The following is a 21,100-nucleotide window of genomic DNA, read 5'->3' as shown; positions in this document are numbered from 1 at the left end:
GGACTCTTATCCTATGGTGCAATACTATATTTCATAAATCTCATATATTTAACACGTTGTAGAAACGACTGCAATTTTTAAGGTAGGAGCGGACAAACAAATTATTTGAGTTGTGGGATGGTTGGAAAAAAAAAAGTCATTGTTTTAGAGAGATAATTCTACTGGTGAAATGGACCACTGCAACTCTGGAAAACCCCGATTGCTGGTATGAAAATGGCAATGGCATATGGCAATTTATAAGGGGCTTAATTGCTCCACTGCTCTGGTTTCCTTGTCTTCATTCTTACAAAGAATTCCTATACTACACTCCTTCATATGATTAGAAAGTCAAATACAGTAGACTCTGAAGGATGGCTTGCCACACAGGAGAGCTATATCCAAATGTAATTATACCAGTAAGTTTCACCATCAGTCACAGAGATAATTTCTCTCTGTGATCACTAGTGAAAACACATAACTCAGAATCTCAGGCATACATAGAAAAATCCACAGAGAAGGAAACTGAAGGAAGTCGACTTTAAAATTGAGTAGAAGGTCATCAAGTACTTTTGCCAAAATAGGCAAATAATCTCACGGCTTTTGTATGTTAACCAAACTACGTTACAACAGGTATCTAGATGCCCAAAAGGAAGAAAGTACTAATTGAAACACGCCTAGATTGGCTACATTTTGGGACTTTATAAGGTCATGATCGAAAGAAAATAACTGTATTCAGTCTTCTGGCTTCGGCAACTGCTTACAAAATCTGGAAATGACATCTGCAAGCCACAGAAAACAACAGTTAGTGAGGTAAGCTACTAAAATTGTTAAGGATCTGCTATTTAGGTTGACGTAAACAAACAACAGTAGTTTAGAATAGCATCCAGCCCCACTACTGGAAATATTAGAAGAGTGGAAAACAGAACCTCAGATGACTTTGTACCAACCAAACTTGACACACTACCTTCTACCAAAGTTTTTGTTTATTCTTCCTAAAATAGGAAGAGATAAATTAACACGTTCACCAATATTTTTCTAGTTCAAATATCAGATCAGAACAAAGACTAATCTAATGCGAGTTGATAAACAAATTTTACGTACAAAATTAAAGAATATTTTTCCAGGAAGAAATCAGAAAGATTTTATCCTTGCCGACAAAAACATCCAATCAACGATGAACAGATCAAATCACATTAGACAGTTCAACAGATCTATGGAATATCAAGATCCTCAAAGCAACATTAAGATGCTCCAATAACAATAAGTGACCAACAAAGACATTTTACTTGCAAAAGATGTCTGAAATATATTTTAAGGAAAGAAAAACAGATTCTCTTTTCAAAGCATATACCAATCAAAAACAAACATAATAGACAGCTACACTAAACCTATATCTGAAGATCCTCAAAAGCACCAGCAAGAAACTTTCACAAGTGATCAGATCACGAGGACAACAGAACAAGGATGTGAACTTATGTAAGAGGGGCCATGAGAGAAGACATACCCAAGTAGACCCCTGCCTTGCCATGTTCTAGGAGTCACCATTAAATTCACTCGGGCACCTTGCCTTAAGACCTTTACAGGTACAGCACAACCCTGATTCGTTTGAGCCTCAAAGGCGAGTTTCTGCAACAAATTGTCACCATTTTCCACATTGCCAAATTTCACAATCTGATCTCCAAGTTGCAAACCATCCTCTGCTGCTGGTGACGCATCAGCTATCTCATCAACCAATGCAAAGGGTACACTCACATCCACATCCATGACATCCGAAGCAACATTAGTCGAAGAAGCAGATTCTCCAACACTGACAACTGAGCCACTCTGCCCATCTGCCATTTTTATCATTACCAACAACATTACACAGAATACAAATACCACGCCTACGAAAGCGGACAAAGTTGCATTAATACGACCACACGCATTCCACCACCTACCTGATGGTTGGAGGGATGATGATTTCGGAGCAAGCTTCGCGGAATGCAGAACTTGTAAATTCCGGTCCAATTTCTCCGTAATCTCTTTATGGTCATTTTTCAATTCTGCAGGTTACAAGAAACACCACAAATAACCATATCAATGTCCAATGCCACCAAATTACTAACCACTTCAGCTTTCTCTACTTGGACCAAAAGTAGTGAACCGAGTATGAAATCAAGTCACAATCCATTACTAACCGAAAACACACATCACAACTAAAAGCGATGACTAAAGCTCCACACTCAAGTGACTCAACTATCAACATTACCTCTCAGTAAAAGAATTATCTTTTTTCTTACAGTAAAAAAATTACCAGCAAGACGACGTCGTTCAGCTCGCACAGCTGGGATATCAATATCCTCGCGAGGAAACCCCTGCAGATTACGACAGACAGTTAGAAATTGAGAGCAATGAAATCCCTAATTTCACAAAATTGGAACAAAAATTCTATACAAGAAAACGAGAAAAGAATGAAGATTAAGGGTGACCTCGAAGTTGAGGAGGTTGCCGGAGAGTCCAGGGCCGCCGGGCTGAGTAAGACGCTCGATGATCGCGTTCATCTCTGCCTCCAGAGCACTCCTCTTGTCCATCAGACCTAAAGTCTCCGCTTTCAGATTCGCCGCCACCATTTTCGTTCTCTTTGGGTATAATTTTCCGACGCCTTTCTTCTTGGTCTTCTTGTTCCTCAAGAATATGAAATCTGCTTCTTTACATGAGTGTGAGAGAATTCGAGAAATTAGAAAGGACGGCGGTGCCGGTAGGGGTAGTTTCGGTAAAGGAGAAAGCCTGGGACACGTGCACCGCGCATGTTGTATTGCTGGATTTGCAAGAGAAGCAGGCCGAAGAACAGCCCAAACATTATGATAAAAAGTAATTTAGCTTAAAGTAACGAGTGAAGAATGATGAGGAGATGGAAGTGAGATTATCTGACTCAATACGTTCAACCGTTGTATTTCACGATAAATCTATTGAATAATTGGGTTAAGAACTTAGGAATCAATTGACGTCCTGAATATAATTCTAGCTTGTTTTAGAACACAATAAGAAATAGTTATAATCAAGATAAATTCAGCTCAATTTTCATATTATGTGTTTGAGAGTAAACTTGTCAGGTGCCCCATCTTATTTTTACTTCATTAAAATTTATCAATTGCCGAGAATACTCAAGTTTTAGTTAATTTTTTTTGTCTTACAAGCATTCAACCATTTACACTTACCGAATAAGTAATGTCGCAACTTTCTCTATTTCTGTCAATTTTATTTCTTTTTTCTCTTCGTCTTCTTTCCCTATTACCTAACCCCAAAATCTAAAATCCATAATTCTTAAATTAGATTAATTGATTGCATTTGGGACCTTGGAACTGAGTTCCACACTCCACATGCCTAATTCCTATATTTGTTTTCAATGATTATATGTTATTAGAATGAGATCATATAATGTCAAAAATTCAACCAAAACGGAAGCGTATGAAAAACAAATTACTTATTGGTAATGGTATGGTCTTTCATATTGAGAAATAATATGCTGAATCCATAGGGAATGCAGATGTCATAAAAGAATTTGAAGAAATATTAATTCATATAGTTAAATTTAATTAGTTTAACATTTTCTATTGTATGCATTTGAGGGAGTATACTCATTACGTTCCCTCTGATTAAGTGTGTCCATTTTAGTTTCAATTAATAAATTTTTCTCACACCATCGAGATTCTCACTATTTTCTTCTTATTATTCGGTTTAGAACTTCAAGCATCCCAAAATTAACCATTCAGGAACCGCTACTGCCCCGCTGACTACACAACTTGCAAGTAAAATTATATAACATGGATCATAAAAGGTAAAACATACATGAACTCATAATATATATACACATTTGTGTTTTGGTAAACTGCTCGATTAATTTTATAAATAAAAATTGTTTGCCTTATTATCATCGTGGTTTGAGGTTAAATCGATGACAGTTGAGCACAACCGAGTAGGTTATCAATTGGATTAAGAATACGCGGGCCAAAGAAAAGGCCGGAATCAATGAGCCCAAAAACAGAAATAAAATTCAAAACGCCGACTGTCAAAGTGAGTGAAGGTTATCCAAGCCGCTGGGGTTGAGTATAAATAGAGAGAGGAGTCCTCCAATGGTGGCCAGTGTCGTGTCATTGGCTTCTTCCTTCATCGCAGTCGCTTCACCTTCGTACTCGTCTTCCTTTGTTCTAACCAAACTCAGGTCCTCGCCCAGTCTCCGTCTCTCTTTCACAGTATCTTCGCCCTTTTCTTCTCGCGGCAGAGGTGGGAGCCACATGGCCCACACTATCGCTCGCGCCACTCTCGGCCTCACTCAGATTTCTCCGGCTTTTGAAGCTCCCGAGGTATTAATTGTCTGGAATCTTCCAATTTCCAACTGAATTCGTTTCGGCGTGTGTGTTGATTTGTTATTTGTTTTTCGAATTAGTTTTTGGTGTTAAATTTGTGAACAAAAAAATAATAATAATAATAGCTGTTCGTAATCGTTCTTATTAGTTTTTTAGATTGATCTGGAGCTTTAGCTTTATATATGTAGAGGATCTATCTCTATTTTGATGTGGCGATTCGATAGTGTTTACTGTTTAGGTTATTGACTTTTATGAAGTAGGAGCTATACATAATCTCTGAGCGATTTGATTTGGATAGAATTGGATTTGGTTATGTGATATTGTTGATTTTTGTTGAGTGCTGAAATTTATGTTTTGTTTGTGGTGATTTATGAAGCTCACTTTCGCGTCGAAAGAGATTGATGTGACCGAATGGAAGGGGGACCTGCTAGCTGTGGGCGTTACGGAGAAGGATTTGGCCAAGGATCAGAACTCGAAGTTCGAGAATCCGATTTTGAAGAAGCTGGATTCGCATTTGGGTGGTGTTTTGGCTGAGGTTTCGACTGAGGAGGACTTCACAGGGAAGTCTGGACAGTCTACGGTTGTTAGGCTTCCTGGTGTTGGATCTAAGAGGGTGGGTTTGTTTGGGCTTGGGCAAACTGCCACGTCTACTGCAGCTTTCAAGGGCCTTGGGGAGGCAGCGGCGGTGGCAGCAAAGAGTGCGCAAGCTAGTGATATTGCTATTGTGCTTGCTTCATCGGAGGGGCTTTCTGCGAAAGCTTGCACAGCTTCTGCAATAGCATCTGGTACTTTGATCCGTAGATTTGTTTGTTAAGTTGGCATTTGGTTTATGGTAATAGTTTTGATAAAACACTGTGGAACCGCTTAACTTGTTGTAGGAGCTGCTCTGGGGATATATGAAGACAATAGGTATAAATCTGAGTCTAAGAAACCAGCTCTCAAGTCTGTGGACATTCTTGGTCTTGGAACTGGACCTGAACTTGAGAAGAAGCTCAAGTATGCTCAAGATGTTGCTTCAGGAATAATATTTGGGAAAGAGCTCGTGAATTCACCTGCCAATGTTCTGACACCCGGTTCGTTTAAGTTCTACTCTTCACATTTTTCTGGGTTATACTTGTAATATCCATGGTGATTGAGTTATGTCTTGTATTGACTGTATGTGGTGAACACTATGTTTTCAGGGAAACTAGCAGAAGAGGCCTCAAATATCGCTTCCTTATACAGTGATGTTTTATCTGCAAAGATATTAAATGAAGAGCAATGCAAAGATCTGAAAATGGGTTCCTATTTGGCTGTGGCTGCAGCCTCAGAAAATCCTCCACACTTTATTCATCTGACCTACAAACCCCCTGGTGGACCTGCAAAGCTCAAGTTGGCGTTGGTGGGTAAAGGCTTGACTTTTGACAGGTGATTAAGATTACTTAGAACAAGTATTTTTTTTTCCTTAGTTTTCAGTTTTCACAAGTCATATTTCTTGGGATTGTATCATGACATTGTGAATACCTGTAAATGCTATGAAGTCCTGTAAGCGATTGGTTGTTTTTTGAGTTCAATTGAGCTGTTATTTGTCTATTATTTGCTGGCACTCAATTTTTATTGACTCCAATCTTATATTATCAGTGGTGGCTACAACATCAAGACAGGGCCTGGTTGTTCAATTGAGCTTATGAAGTTTGATATGGGAGGTTCAGCAGCTGTATTAGGTGCAGCAAAAGCCATTGGTCAAATCAAACCATCTGGTGTAGAGGTAACTCATTATATATGTCATGTTTCTGTAGGTGGGGGAATGACAAACATTACCTATTTTCAATGTGTTTTTTTCTTCTCACTTTCCAGTTTTCAGAAATCAATGTGCACCTTGTGTTTTAACAATTGATCTCATCATGCAGGTTCATTTCATTGTCGCAGCTTGTGAGAATATGATAAGTGGAACAGGTATGAGGCCTGGAGACATTGTGACAGCTTCCAATGGAAAAACCATTGAGGTAATGTGTGGTTGTCAAAAATGCACATCATATAATTGATGATTGGTTAACATTGGCAATACTACAAACACTAAAATTATGTGTTTGCATCAATTAATGCATGCAGGTTAATAACACTGATGCTGAAGGAAGACTGACTTTGGCAGATGCGTTGGTATATGCTTGTAACCAAGGTGTTGACAAGGTGTATATCAAAACTACCCATTTGTATATAACATACAGATCGGTCATTATTAATTATGAGATTATCTAAGAATTGCATTCATAACCTGCTACATTAGGGATGGCTTTTTTTCTTTCTTTAGTGTAGGCTTGGTATTGAGCAATATCAATGTGAAACAGAGAGACAGTTTTTCATGTTGCTCACTTTGTTGCTGAAATATAGCAGTAGTTAAATACCAACTTGAATTCTATGTTGAAGATGCTACTTGTTTTGAATGTTGGATTTCCAGCTTATATGTATATTACAGGTTTCTAGTACTGCTAACTGTGTTAGATCATGACAGATTGTTGATCTGGCGACCTTGACTGGTGCCTGCATAGTCGCCCTTGGACCCTCTATAGCAGGTATCACTTTCTTTAAAAAAATTTAATTCAATTACTGTTGACATAGTAGTTCAGTAGAGTGGGGTTTTATGTAATACTACAATAATCTAAACCAGTGGAGTTCAAATGAGATTATGTAAATATGTTGATAGTTGCTGTACGTAGTTTGGTTATTTCCTTCTCATCTGTTTGTTGTGCGCAATATTTTTGAACCACTTGTTGATTGTACAATTGTTTCCTTTTAGGTGTCTTCACACCCAGTGATGACCTCGCAAAGGAGGTATTTGCAGCCTCAGAGATAAGTGGAGAAAAATTTTGGAGGATGCCAATGGAGGAGAGTTATTGGGAATCAATGAAATCAGGAGTAGCTGATATGGTTAACACTGGTGGTCGTCAAGGTGGTGCTATTAGTGCTGCTCTCTTCTTGAAACAGGTAATGTCTCGGTTTCATTTGTGCTTGTTGCTTTATTAACATAAAATTGCAGGAACTGTAACAAACACTTTTATATAATGCCTACATCTGGGATGTGATTGTATCACCAACAAAAGTCACCTAATTTCAATGCTTCTGTTATATTTTCCTGCCTCTTCATAAAATTTCTTGCATATAGTAGGAAGTCTTTTATTGAATTGAACTTCAACTGTGTTTTTGCAGTTTGTTGATGAAAAGGTTCAGTGGATGCATATTGACATGGCTGGTCCTGTTTGGAGTGATAAGAAACGCACTGCGACAGGGTTTGCTGTTTCTACCCTAGTGGAGTGGGTTTTGAAGAACTCCTCTTAGGTGCCGCAGAAGTATTGAAGAACACCATCTGCATGAGCTTATACAGTGAAGAGAAAACAGATGCGATCTCTGATGGGGTTGCAAGGCGCAACTTAATTTATGAATAAAATGTGCAGTAAAAGAAGATGGTTAAAGGTCAAGGCATAGTCCTTATTTATGCTTCTCTGTGATGAGTCAACTATTTTATATCTATTTGGAAAATGGATTTTTTCTTCAGTTTTGTTGCTTTGTAACATCCTCAAGTTTATTTTTCGACAAACACCAACAGATGAAGAAACAAAGAACGAACAAGGAAGAATCCCTTAGCCTGCAATTGATTTTGTATGCCAACTCCTGCCACACCTCCGTGATCCTCCTCTAATATCATTGATCTTTTTCCTATTTGGTTCAGGAAACAAGTTCAAACGCCTTGTTTCATTTGGTCATTTGATCATTTTTAGCACACAATGATGTAATGGCAATCGCTGATTCATTTCCCATGTCATTTGAAAACCCGATTTATGTAAGTAAACTATGAGCTATAATATTGATAACGCTCGATTTACGTCATTTTAGTGTAGAACGACGAACAACAGCGAAAGTTTGAGCGAGAATTACGTCAAGATGTCTGCCATGAACAAAAGACAAAGACTAATTGTTAATGACGTGTGTTGTGTCGTGGCCGCCATCGGTCAAAAACGCACTTTAAACATTTTGACCATTCCTTGGTTTTCCAGTTCAGACATTATTGAGCTTCTTCGCTTCCTTCTCTTTCTCTAATCTCCCTTTGCTTCTTTTGCTACCTTTTTTAATACTTGCACTTCTTCGTAATCACTTTCTGTTTTGCCGAATCTCCAACTTGAGCTTACAAGAGTCGAGTATACCACCTAATCCTCCTACCCTTCTTCTATCTGGATCAATAAATATATATACGTGATCATGTAGAAACCTAAAGGGTTGCATATATATAGAGAGAGATAGGAACAAGATGAGTGTTTCTCTGACTGTGATGACCTTCAATCTCCATGAAGATCCGAGTCAAGATAGTTCTAATTCTTGGGAAAAGAGAAGAGATTTGTGTATGAGCGTTGTTACTAGTTATTCACCAATGATCCTTTGCACTCAACAAGGTATGCATATGTATTGCTTCTGTTGGCATATGGATCTTGGTTGTGTTTGTGATTTGCTAGAAATGGTTTACCTGGGTCTTGTTTTCTTTGTGTTTTGGAGTTGGGTTTTTGTTGGTTTAAGGTTTGAGGATTAAAAATGTCTTTGGTGAATGTGTTCTGGGTTCGAAAGCTTGTTACTTTACTTAGCTGCGTTCTAGTATGATATGTTGTCTTGGATTTTATGTTTGTGTATTGATTCATAATTGATAAATATTTGATAATTGATATCAGGAGCTAAATCACAACTGGATTATCTTCAACAGTGCTTGCCAGGTAACATTCTATCCAATAATCTAGATTTCATCTTGTGGATTAGGAAATGATCGACCAAGATCATTTCACTCCTGCATTTTGAATGAGTGGCTTGTTGGCATCCGTTTGTGATTTTAAAGAAAGCACTGATGTATTGTTCATGTAATCTCAACCTTCCCCCTCAACATTATTCCAAGTTTATATTTGAGATTGGGCTATTTGTACACGACTTCAGTCAACCAATTGATAGCACGTTTATCTATTACCTGTTAGGTTATGATCAATTTGGGATATCAAGAAAAGGACCTGAAGACACTTTGGACGAACATTGCACCATCTTCTATGACAAGGAGAAGGTATAAATACTTCATCTAAGAACATCTATCTAGTGTTGTTTTTCTGTTAGAGAAAAGTTCTTTATGCCATTCTTTTATATATGAAGGTGGAGCTTCTTGAAGGGGGAACATTTTGGTTGTCAGAGTCACCTTCGGTCCCTGGAAGCATGTCGTGGGGTGCTCTAGTTCCATGTATTGCTACATGGGTGATATCCTTATCGTATTACTTTCTCCATAATTATTCATTATTGACTGCCTGAATTCTTATATGGAAGTGTGCTATATCGTTTGATTTCTTGACATGATGTGTACACATTTCAACTGAAAGGAGTTGAGCCTCCTGGCTTTTCATTCCAGATAGTAAACACAAACATGGATGAGTTCAGTCCTCGTGCACGGAGGCGGAGTGCTTTGCTTACATGGCAGCACATTGCATCCTTGCCACCTAACTTGCCGGTTGTTTACTGTGGAGGGTTCAACACACAAAAGGAATCAACCACTGGTCGTTTTCTTCTTGGGAGATCAAGGTAACAAACACACCAGATTCCTTTTTGCCTTCTAGCTAGTACTCTGTTGTTTGGTGGATAGGATTTTCATTCCTTGATGTAGTTCAAAATATTTCTCTGTTTAGTAAAGTGTTTTGGTCTTGCCTTGCGTTCAGAGAGCATGGCGTGGTTGGTGATATGAGGGATGCCTGGCCTAATGCTCGTGTGAGGAAAAATGCTTCTCTTATTCGCACTTTTCATGGATTTAAAGGTAGCCTTACAATAGATTGCTACTTGTAACGTTGCAGCTTCTCACTGAGCATGACCTATAATTCTATAGTATGTGATGCTGTCAGGTGACAAACAAGGAGCTCTTGAATTTTTCAAGTTGGTTTTCAGAGCTCTGTGCCTTTGCTGGGATCGCCAAACACAGGATCTACACATAGATTGGATTCTTTTCAGAGGTAGATCTCTTGTTCCTGTGCTGTCTGAAGTGGTGAGTGATAACATTGATGGACAATATCCATCCTCCCATTATCCAGTATTTGCCGAGTTTCTGCTTCCCCGTGCTGTGAGAATGGTTGACCCACCTGCTGTAGAGGAAAATTGATATGCACCTATTTTTGACCCACCACCTCCCTAATTCTCGCCTTGGAGCATTGAAGATCCTGGTCAATAGTTATGCGGTTCAGACATATCTTATTCACTATTTGTTCACTCGCATGAAAAGAGGTTGTGGATCTCTTTTGGAGCGTTTAGTTTATGTTATGTCACTTTGTCCTTCAATTTTCCATTGAAAAGTTTAATTGATTCTTTCTTTTTCCTACGATTGACTTGTCTCAAACTGTAACTAAATTGAGCATCATCACAATAGTAAGGAGACTGGTATACACCAGTGCAACGAGTGACCATTTGTAACAAGATTTGAAGTTCCCACAGTAGTGAAAAGCATGCAACCCTTATATAGACATGTTTGTTTTGTAAGGCAGCACCTTGTCTAGCCAGGTGACTCGCAATTATTATTGCATCCATACTACAAATGCGTAAGAGCTCAAGCCACTTACCCTAAACGCGAGTGTTTATGATAAGAAACGACTAACAACAATGAGCTTACGAAATTAAGGTTCAAATCGGCTTTATAGACCAACAAAAAGAGAGAGAGAGAGAGAGAGATGAGCTAGCATATATAAGTCAACAGCAACAAGTTCTGAACTTCTGATCGAAACAAATGCAAAGAGCAAGGTATTTCAAAGTTGGAACTTCAATTAAGCATGCTACACTTGCAACCATCTATGAAATTACATTTACAAGCTTACTGAGAGCGATCAATCTATCTAAATCTTTTCTAGTGAAGAAATCACACAATGAAACTCGCTCCGACTCTGAGTTAGAGTGAGATTCTGGTTCCCAGTTAATGTCCGATGCAGTAGGCAGCACCGGAAAAGGGTTCGTTCTAAACCGACACCTTAGTCTAGGGCAAGAAGGCTGTGTGTACTCGTTACCACAGTTTGGACAAAGGCCCGTTTGCAGTAGTCTGAACAGAAGATGGTCGCGCATTCACCTCCGCTTTCTCTACCACTGCACAGATTGTTTGAGTCTCCTTATTCCCTTCTTTTCTGTTGTCACCTGTGTATGTTTACGTTTTTGGTTCCATTGTTAGATACAAAATGTACTGCAAGAAGGTAAATTCTATGATCTCCCTTTCTCTGTAGCCGGCTACTGTCAATTATAAAAATTAACTGTTATTGTCGATTATAAAAACTAACTGTTACTGTCGAGTTAAAAACCACCTGTTACTGTCGACTTGGAAGGTACCTGCTACTGTCGACTATAAATATAACTGATACTGTCAACTGAGAAACTAACTGCTATTATGGTTTTTGGTGAGCAAAATTCAAAATTTCAAAATTTCTTAAAACATATGCAATATGGTACTTAAATGAAAGCCCATGACATAATGAACAACATTATATATTGGCACACCTCCAAATTTCCGGTGGTTTGGCCGGAAAACTTAAATTTGCCGAAAAAAAAAACTAAAAAAATGAGGAGAGATAAATTTTTTAGATATATGAGTGATATTTGATCATTTTCACGAAAATAAAGATATTTTAGATATTTTTGTATTAATTAATTAATCAGTTTTGTTTTATTTATTCCTTGAGCTTGAGATTATGACTAATTTGTATAAGAAATAAAAAAAGTGAGCTTTTAATTAATCCAAATGTGGTCTACTACCATTAAATAATTTTCTAATATTATTACAATATGGCGATTTTTTATCAAATTAAGCTTTCGGCTTTGGTCGATCGCGAACAAAAGAAGTTACCTTTTATTTTTCGGAGAGTAAACAAATTATTATAACATTCACGTACAGTTTCCACTGATGGAATCGGCAAATGTTTGTACGTTATTTATTTTAATTTGCTCTAAAAACTTACCTGATCTTGTATACATGGAATTCTATATATATGTAGTTATATGTGATCAATGTCACCACTGAAACTAGAATTAATAGTGTTGTTATTGCTAGCTCGTCTTTTATGATCAATCTGTTGTCACAAAGCTATGTTTATTAGCTAGAAATTAAGGACGTCGGAAAATAATGAACCCTCCCAAGGGTACAACTAATCTGGGTTTTTTTTAGGGTGGCATCAAGCTCGCCTCAGATTTTAGAACAATATGTTAAGATAAAGAAAACCATATCCTCAGTACGTAAATTGTATAACTATTTTCCTCGGGTTAGATACTAAGTGTATTTAAGCTTCACGTAGTTATGAAACGTTTGTGTTGTACAGTCTCAGATGAGGAGGAAAAGCTTCTACCACTAAACTCGGAGTCAACAGTTGTCTGCACAGTCGCCAGGGTTCTTAGCTACTGGTACTTAATGTACCACAGAGTCAATAACTCGGTAACTATATATAATTAACCACATATGTACTTCACCAATTACCATGACTCAGCTCCATGAGCTAGCCAATCCTATACAATGCATATACATCATACATGTGACTTTGTTTAACATATATAAGTGCATGCATGATACAGGCACCTGTATCAGCTGAACAAGCATCACTAAGGGCATACAAGTATATGACGGGAGAATTTGACCACGATGATATATAACATTACAGGGATAGCTGGGGACATGAGTTGACGTTCGGAACCCTAATTTCTGGAAAGGTACTAGCTCGTTCTAACGAACTTGTCAGCTAAATTTTAGGTTTCACGCTTGCACTTAATCTGGCTTCAATGGACTGCAGGATTTCCAACTTTACAAGGTTATTCTAGACGCAGAAAACAATGTCTATCCTACAGGGGAATGATGAATGTTGAAGCAATAGGATCTGGTGCTAAGTATGCTGGGATTGTTTTATCCGACGGGTATGTACTTCCCCAGTTCCCCCTCGGACTTGTGTTTTTCTTATAGCTAGCTATGCTGTACGTGTTTTTGTGTATTAAGCTACTGCTTTATGCTAACGCGAGCTCGTTGCTTGTGCTAGTCATACCATTGAATCGTATGGGAAACACAAGAACCTGACCATAGAACAAGCTATTGAGTTGGCAATGAAAGCTATATTCTATGCAACCGTACGCGTGGCCGACAAATTTAGTGGCGGATATATTAAGAGTAATCTCTCTCTCTCTCTCTCTCTCTCTCTCTCTCTCTCTCATCTTTTGTATTTTGGTTTTCAGTTTACCATATGGATGAAAGAAGTTCGTAGTCAAAAACCACTGGATGTGTACTATGAATATTACAACCTTTACAACATTGATCAATGCACACTTTTCCTGCTCTATTCCACGAATTTCAAGCCGTATTTTGCAGAAGAAGACCTCAAAGACCTTATAGACGCAATCTGGTATATCTGATTAAACTCTGTACTTCTCCATCATTAAAATTTATAGTAATTAACAAACTCGTTCATCATTAAATTTTGACAGGCCATCAGGCGAAATTAGACCTATAAAATTTTCGGCATGCCATTTCGTGGTAAAGAAGCGTGACCTATACTTTCATCGACTTGTGCTCGACCTAGAAGATGTTCCATATGCTTATACCTTATCAAAAAGCAGGCTCCTCCACATGATCATAGCATTCTAGGAGGGAAATTTACTTTCATCGACTTGTGCTCGACCTAGAAGATGTTCCATATGCTTATACCTTATCAAAAAGCAGGCTCCTCCACATGATCATAGCATTCTAGGAGGGAAATTTCTCACTTGTAATTAGGGGTGGGCACGGGACGGGATGGGACGGGACGAGGCTCATCCCACGTCCCGTCCCACCAGGGCCGGCCCTGAGATTTCCAGGACTCGAAGCGACGAGAAAAATTGGGGTCTCTTATCAAAAAAAAAAATTGAAACAATAAATTTTTTGATACAACAAAACATAGCAATAAAACTTTCAATAATAATAAAATGCTATAATGTTTGAAACAAAAATATAAAAGTTACAAATATCAGTACCTTTTTACTCAAAAATTGCCATTCTTACATTTTTAGAAGCAAAAGTATCAATTAAGCACGAACACTGAAGCTTTTCCACCAACTCCTTTTCAATCGATAACATAGCCAAATCATTCAGTCTTTCTTGAGACATAGTTGATCGAAGATAAGATTTGATCAACTTTAACTTCGAAAAGCTTCTCTTAGCACATGCAACAGTAACAAGTATGGTTAACAAAAGTTTGTAAGCAATCCAAGCATGTAATAACTGCTATCTTTACTCATTTCAAAGTGCTTACAAATTGTTGTTCTACATAATGTAAGATGTAGTTCCATCATAACTGTTAGTAAAAGTAATATAACAACAAATATAAATACAAGTAATTGTTGTATTATATTACAAAATTGGTCAGGTAATACATTGTCTCAACCAACAAGGTTTTGTATTTGACTTACATTGTCAATATATTTTGTCCACAACGTCAAAAGATATTAACTTACTGATATCCTTGAAATATCAATACATTCTTAGAGGGGTCTCACACATAGAAGATTGTTAAATTTTCCTACTGGTGCTAAAGAAAATCAGCACTAGATACATACAAGAAAGATAGAAATGACAGTTACGACACACATTACATTACCCAAGACACAGTCCGATCTTCACCCAAGCCAATGGTCCTCTTGTAGTTGCTCCAAAACTCCAATAACTGAAACAAAATCACAATTTTCTTCGTATACATATATATTTTGGAATCCCGTTCTTTATTTTGGTATTTTAAAGTCCGGCCCTTCTTTTTTTTCATAGCGTTTACCGTAAAAAACACTGTTATAGTTTTTTTTCTGACCCAGTTTTTTTTTTTGTACAATTAAGGGGGCCCTTAAAATTGGGGGCCCAAAGCTATTGCTTTAATGGCTTTAGCCCAAGGCCGGCCTTGCGTCCCACTCTTTTGAATCGGGACGGGATCGGGACTGGACGAAGCTTTTTAAGAATGCATCCCACTCGGGATTAATCCCGGTTGGGACGGGACGAGATCGGGACGGGACAAATCCCACTTTCCTATGAAATTAAATAAAAACCTACATTTTTATTTTTTTTATAACAAAGTAACATTTAATAATGAAATTTTAACAAAAAAAATACATATTATGTTCAAAATATTATAATTTACTATTATTATTTGAGTTGATATAATTTTGGAGTTATTAAGAACATAAATTAGTTTTATTTTGATATAAATATATAAGAATTTTTAAGTTTTCATTAAAGGTGGGACGGGACGGGACGAAGTGGGATAGAAATTATTCGTCCCACGTCTCATCCCACTATTATGAAGCGGGACGGGATCGGGACGGGACGAACGTTTTTAGACCTCCGTCCTGTCCCGTCCTTATGAATTTCGGGACGGGATCAGGATTTCCGTTTTTTATGTCTACCCCTACTTGTAATTAGGGTTAGAAAGAGAGACCAAAACAGGAGCCCCCGAGCATTTCACAGTGTATATGGAGAAAAGTTCGAAGGATCTGCTACAACTCATATGCAAGCTGCAGGACCCAAACAACTTTGTTTACGACCAAAGTTAAGGTGTACCCGGAGTGATCGATGTATGTATGTACGTAAGACCACCATTCGAAAGTGGGGATCTGTGGGTTGATGAAGGCTTCGCAAATTAGCTAGCTCAATCATACAAGGTCGATCGTATTGGTCTTTAATTTAAATGAAACTTTATTATGGATTTCTCCAAACTGCTTTTTGAACTATATTACAAGTAAAAAAGAAGCCTTTCCTAACTTTCGACGAAATTGATTAGCTCAAGTGGTAAGAACACCATTATTTAAAGAAATAAGAGAAAGTTCTAAGGTGCGCAGCTGTATGACATACAACAGCAACATTCACCACATGTGCATCAATCTCTCTCCCTCTATCCACCGTCTGATCATGTTGTATGACATACACACGCTCTACAACAAATGAACCAGAAATAACTTAGTAAGTGCTCAGTTCGAGTTATATCGAGCAAAGACGCATTAATTTATCCACAAACATACCATAAATATAACAAAAATAAAAATATAAGAGCAGCCGCACTAGCTTTTTATTTTAAAAAAATGAATAGTTTAGGTAGCAGAGAGTGACATTTAAGCATATTGTGTTACGAGAAAAGCTCGTAATCACCGTCAAGTCCGTCAGTGCAGTCCCAAACCCAAATCTCCACCGTCCACGACAAAAACTTTGCCCATCGTCTTTGTAATTCCCAAACCATTTGTTTGGTGCAGAGGGAAACAAAGTGAAGGCGTTCTCGTTCTTCTCGTGCTTTTAAAAAAACCAAAAAAACCAACCCACTCACTCTGAAATTTCAACTTCAAAGAGAGAGAGAGAGAGAGAGAGAGAGAGAGAGAGAGAGAGGTGGATCTGGATCTTCTCTCAAGAAGAAGACGAAGAAGAAGAAGCAGCCATGGCGAGAGGACCTCTCGCTTTTCAGCTATGGATCTCTCTGTGCTTTTCGCTCATTCTTCATGCTCGATGCTTCTACCTCCCTGGTGTTGCGCCTCAGGATTTTCAACACGTCAGTTTTTCTTAATCCTCTTTCTTTTGCTTTTCCGCGTTTGAAAATCAATTTGTGCTGTGCTGAATTGTGTGTGTGATTATGACAATGTGTCTTGAGCTCGTATGTGTTTGCATGTCGGTGGATTCAGATCCGCGTGAGGTTTCGGACTTTCGGCGTTTGTGATTTGGATTTGAGATCTTAGCTCTGCGTTTGCTGCATTTTTGTATTGTTAGAATTGGAGTTTTGTGAATCGGTGTTGGTTTCGTATAGTGAGCTCTAGTGTGGAACTGATGTGTTGATTCACAACAATGCAGTAGTACAAGCATATTCATAGCACCAAAACTCGATTATTTATGTCATAACTCGTATGTTTCGGTTATTTCAGTTGCATTTGCTAAAATAGAGATTATATGAGGTTTGCAATTCAGAAGTTTCATATCAGTAGTAATTGTAATGTATTGCGCATCAACATTGTATATGATAAGATTGTGACTGAATGATGCACTCTGGTTGAAGCTAGATTGTTAGGTCTTCGTTTGTTTAAGTTACCGGTAGAAATCTCGGCATCGACTCTGATGTTAGGTAGCGCTTTTGCAAGCTAGTAGAGGAGGATTAGCTTTTCTGGACATGAGGTTTAGCCGTTTAGTGGGTGATATGTGGTACCGTCATTTAGGTTAGGTAGACATCAATTGAGATGTTAACAATGTTGGTTATTGGAGTAAAACTAAGGGTATAACTGGGAATATGGTAGGTAATTTCTAATTGGGAATAGGAAGGAGGGTTAAGTGGATAATTTATTTGTGCCATATTCCAGAGAGTACAGTTCAGGAAAACATAAGGAAGTACTTCTGAAAGTGATTGTTGTTTAAACTATTGGATATTAGCTAATACTTCAACCGTTGGTATCTACTGGATAATTGCCATTGTATTCATTTTCCTCGGACTTTCTTATGTGCAGGGAGATCCTTTGAATGTGAAGGTGAACAAACTAACCTCTACAAAGACTCAACTTCCTTATTCATTCTATTCCCTCCCATACTGTCGTCCAGAGCATATAATTGACAGCGCAGAGAATCTTGGGGAGGTTCTTCGTGGTGATCGCATTGAAAACTCTCCTTATGAGGTAAAGTAGGATTTGAAGAGTACTACTTTTATGGTTGTGTGTTCGGTCTAAATTGATTATTAAGAGACTTTGAATCTATTGTTTGTTGCAGTTCAAAATGCGAGAGCCACAGATGTGCAGTGTTGCATGTCGTATCATGCTTAATGCAAAGACTGCAAAGGAATTCAAAGAAAAGATAGATGATGAGTATCGGGTGAACATGTGAGGCTCATGTTTTTCAGATAATCTATATAGATAAAATGTTCTGCTAAAAAATGTACTGAACAAAGTATTTAATAATTTGTGTCTATTGACAGGATTCTGGATAATCTACCTCTGGTTGTTCCTATACCAAGGCCTGATCAGGAAAATTCCTTGGTGTATCAATATGGCTTTCATGTTGGTCTCAGAGGACAATATGCTGGGGTAAGTGTTAATTCAATTAGCATGTGTTCTCCAATTATTAACTATTTAGTGATTTGCTACTTACAAGAGTGTTTGTTTGTTGTTGTATATTTTTTTTCCAAAAAACAGAACAAGGATAGAAAGCATTTTATTAACAATCACCTGACTTTTGTGGTCAAGTATCACAAAGATCCAATGACAGAATCTGCCAGGATTGTTGGTTTTGAGGTCAAACCTTTCAGGTATATACGTGTTGGTCTTTTCCTTATAGTTTAGTTTCTTTAATTCTTTATACTTTTTTCATCAATTATAGTCCATGCTTGTATGATGCTTATAAATATTTCCGTTAATGCAGTGTTCGGCATGAATATGAAGGTGAGTGGAATGGGAAAACACGCTTAACAACCTGTGATCCCCATGCAAAGCGCATGGTTACTAGCTCGGAATCCCCTCAAGAGGTTGAAGATAAAAAGGAAATTACATTCACATATGATGTTGAGTTTCAGGTCAGTGACTTTGCTCCTCTGCAACAAAGCACAGCTTCTTTGCTATCTTGAGTTGGCTTTCAACCTTGTTCCTCTCGTTTTCTTAGCTATGGATTGTTTATGACTTTGTAGGAGAGTGACGTGAAGTGGGCATCTCGCTGGGACACGTATCTTCTGATGGCTGATGATCAGATCCACTGGTTCTCAATTGTTAATTCTTTAATGATTGTTCTTTTCTTATCGGGCATGGTGGCTATGATCATGTTGCGGACACTTTACCGGGATATCTCCAAGTACAACCAACTAGAGACCCAAGAAGAAGCCCAAGAAGAGACAGGATGGAAACTGGTCCATGGTGACGTGTTCAGACCTCCAGTAAACTCAGATCTACTGTGTGTGTATGTTGGCACAGGTGTTCAGTTCCTTGGGATGATTCTTGTCACTATGCTATTTGCTGTCCTTGGGTTCCTCTCTCCTTCAAATCGTGGTGGGCTGATGACGGCCATGCTCCTCCTTTGGGTCTTTATGGGTCTTTTTGGTGGATATGCTACAGTCCGTCTCTACAAGTTGTTTAAGGGAACAGAATGGAAGAAAATCACTCTCAAAACAGCCTTCATGTTCCCTGCAATAGTCTTTTCCATTTTTTTCGTCTTGAATGCTCTTATCTGGGGTGAGAAGTCGTCTGGGGCAGTGCCGTTTGGAACCATGTTTGCTCTGGTATTTTTATGGTTTGGCATTTCAGTTCCACTTATATTTGTTGGTGCCTATGTGGGATTTAGGAAGCCAGTGATTGAGGATCCTGTGAAAACCAACAAGATCCCTAGGCAAGTGCCAGAACAGGCCTGGTACATGAATCCAGTTTTCTCTATCCTGATTGGAGGCATACTGCCATTTGGCGCCGTCTTTATTGAGCTGTTTTTCATCCTCACTTCAATATGGTTGCATCAGTTTTATTACATATTTGGATTCCTATTCATCATCTTCATTATCCTCATCATCACTTGTGCGGAGATCACCATTGTTCTATGCTACTTCCAGCTGTGCAGTGAGGACTACTATTGGTGGTGGAGGTCGTATCTGACTTCAGGCTCATCAGCACTGTATCTTTTCCTATATGCTGCCTTTTACTTCTTCACTAAGCTTGACATTCAGAAGCCAGTGTCCGGAGCCTTGTACTTCGGATATATGCTCATTGCTTCATACTCTTTCTTTGTGCTGACCGGTACAATAGGGTTCTATGCATGCTTCTGGTTTACTAGGCTCATATATTCATCTGTGAAGATCGACTGATAAATATACCTGACACAAAGGAATTGGTTCATTTGTTTCTACACGAGGAAGCAGACTTCACTTCAATGGCATTTCTAGAAAGCCCTTGATGAGATACCAATCGAGTCATAGAAATTCATATTATTAGCCTCTCTATATACATACAGGTTCTTTACCAGTCATAGAAATTCATATTATTAGCCTCTCTATATACATACAGGTTCTTTACCAGTTCTAGTTCGTTTTTCTTTTCTTATTCGTGTCATTTTCTTTTTTCACGAGAGCACACATGGTGCAAATTGTTAAAGCAGATTCTGTTGTTGAGGCTCAAATGCCTGTTTTAGAAATGAAAATGGATTCCTGTATCTACACTGCTACTGTTGGTTTTTGCTAACTTCTGTTGAACATTGGATCAGAGATTTATCAAATTGTATACGTGTTTTGTGATGGAAAATGATATTTTTTTAGCAGAAAATAAATGGAAAATAAAAAGTTAAACGGTGGACATCATGTGTCAAAAAACATATATACTATACTTTTTTTACCGGCTAAGTAATTCAAATGCTACAAGCCTACAACTAGTTTGTACAAAAGAGATATTGTATACCACCAAACCAAATGGATGAGCTACGAGATATTTCCGGACCTCATTTGGTTAAGTTGATGTTGTTTTGGTCTACTAGTGTGGACATCACCAATTGGTTGTGTGACTCGTGTATGTGAAGGACATATATTTTGGAGATAAATGAAAAACAATTTGGTGATGATAGGAAAATATAAAGTAAAATATCAGGTATCATTTGTAAAAAAACGTTCGTTGTGAACTTTCTTTAGAAACCATTGTGAGAAAATGCGAACTTTATTCAAAAACCATTTTTGTGAGGAACATTTGCCGTGGAACTTTCAGAAAATGTCTTTGTGAAAAAAGTTCGTTGCGAACTTTATTTATAAAACCATTTTGTGAACAAAGTTCGCTGTGAA

At 38.0% G+C, this 21,100-nt stretch overlaps 4 protein-coding genes across 4 annotated transcripts; 3 read left to right on the top strand and 1 right to left on the bottom strand.

The window, feature by feature from the left end:
• Window positions 1-499: 499 nt before the first annotated feature.
• LOC126802584 (uncharacterized) lies at window positions 500-18,949 on the bottom strand. Its single transcript, XM_050530265.1, has 6 exons — window positions 18,946-18,949; window positions 2,448-2,591; window positions 2,273-2,333; window positions 1,917-2,021; window positions 1,484-1,811; window positions 500-758 (listed from the first exon to the last, which is right to left on the bottom strand). Exons 2-6 carry the CDS (start codon window positions 2,586-2,588, stop codon window positions 737-739), a joined length of 657 nt encoding a protein of 218 aa, XP_050386222.1. The 5' UTR covers window positions 2,589-2,591; window positions 18,946-18,949; the 3' UTR covers window positions 500-736.
• Window positions 4,044-7,856, top strand: LOC126801584 (leucine aminopeptidase 1-like). Its single transcript, XM_050529021.1, has 10 exons — window positions 4,044-4,322; window positions 4,702-5,110; window positions 5,204-5,398; window positions 5,507-5,732; window positions 5,946-6,072; window positions 6,215-6,310; window positions 6,417-6,494; window positions 6,817-6,877; window positions 7,102-7,289; window positions 7,512-7,856. Exons 1-10 carry the CDS (start codon window positions 4,092-4,094, stop codon window positions 7,638-7,640), a joined length of 1,740 nt encoding a protein of 579 aa, XP_050384978.1. The 5' UTR covers window positions 4,044-4,091; the 3' UTR covers window positions 7,641-7,856.
• Window positions 8,347-10,689, top strand: LOC126802322 (uncharacterized). Its single transcript, XM_050529966.1, has 7 exons — window positions 8,347-8,749; window positions 9,020-9,061; window positions 9,314-9,396; window positions 9,483-9,585; window positions 9,689-9,902; window positions 10,037-10,131; window positions 10,217-10,689. Exons 1-7 carry the CDS (start codon window positions 8,608-8,610, stop codon window positions 10,468-10,470), a joined length of 933 nt encoding a protein of 310 aa, XP_050385923.1. The 5' UTR covers window positions 8,347-8,607; the 3' UTR covers window positions 10,471-10,689.
• On the top strand, window positions 16,660-20,488 carry LOC126801280 (transmembrane 9 superfamily member 10). Its single transcript, XM_050528795.1, has 7 exons — window positions 16,660-16,876; window positions 17,817-17,981; window positions 18,073-18,182; window positions 18,278-18,386; window positions 18,495-18,607; window positions 18,721-18,871; window positions 18,983-20,488. The coding sequence occupies exons 1-7, from the start codon at window positions 16,766-16,768 to the stop codon at window positions 20,138-20,140; spliced, it is 1,917 nt and encodes a 638-aa protein (XP_050384752.1). The 5' UTR covers window positions 16,660-16,765; the 3' UTR covers window positions 20,141-20,488.
• Window positions 20,489-21,100: the final 612 nt, after the last annotated feature.

Source organism: Argentina anserina, chromosome 1, assembly GCF_933775445.1.
Source record: "Argentina anserina chromosome 1, drPotAnse1.1, whole genome shotgun sequence".
Taxonomy (NCBI): Eukaryota; Viridiplantae; Streptophyta; class Magnoliopsida; order Rosales; family Rosaceae; genus Argentina; species Argentina anserina.
The sequence above is the reverse complement of the archived record's forward strand: the minus strand, read 5'-3'. Positions and strand labels throughout refer to the sequence as shown.

Coding starts and splice junctions, on each gene's coding strand:
- LOC126802584 (XM_050530265.1), bottom strand. CDS start 2,588: ATGGTGGCGGCGAATCTGAAAGCGGAGACTTTAGGTCTGATGGACAAG. Junction 2,334..2,447: donor GCAACCTCCTCAACTTCGAG/GTCACCCTTAAT, acceptor CGTAATCTGCAG/GGGTTTCCTCGCGAGGATAT. Junction 759..1,483: donor CAAGGCAGGGGTCTACTTGG/GTATGTCTTCTC, acceptor TGTGGCTTGCAG/ATGTCATTTCCAGATTTTGT.
- LOC126801584 (XM_050529021.1), top strand. CDS start 4,092: ATGGTGGCCAGTGTCGTGTCATTGGCTTCTTCCTTCATCGCAGTCGCT. Junction 5,399..5,506: donor TGCCAATGTTCTGACACCCG/GTTCGTTTAAGT, acceptor CTATGTTTTCAG/GGAAACTAGCAGAAGAGGCC. Junction 6,878..7,101: donor CCTTGGACCCTCTATAGCAG/GTATCACTTTCT, acceptor GTTTCCTTTTAG/GTGTCTTCACACCCAGTGAT.
- LOC126802322 (XM_050529966.1), top strand. CDS start 8,608: ATGAGTGTTTCTCTGACTGTGATGACCTTCAATCTCCATGAAGATCCG. Junction 9,062..9,313: donor TCTTCAACAGTGCTTGCCAG/GTAACATTCTAT, acceptor ATTACCTGTTAG/GTTATGATCAATTTGGGATA. Junction 9,397..9,482: donor TCTTCTATGACAAGGAGAAG/GTATAAATACTT, acceptor TTATATATGAAG/GTGGAGCTTCTTGAAGGGGG.
- LOC126801280 (XM_050528795.1), top strand. CDS start 16,766: ATGGCGAGAGGACCTCTCGCTTTTCAGCTATGGATCTCTCTGTGCTTT. Junction 18,183..18,277: donor GATGAGTATCGGGTGAACAT/GTGAGGCTCATG, acceptor GTCTATTGACAG/GATTCTGGATAATCTACCTC. Junction 18,387..18,494: donor TCAGAGGACAATATGCTGGG/GTAAGTGTTAAT, acceptor TCCAAAAAACAG/AACAAGGATAGAAAGCATTT.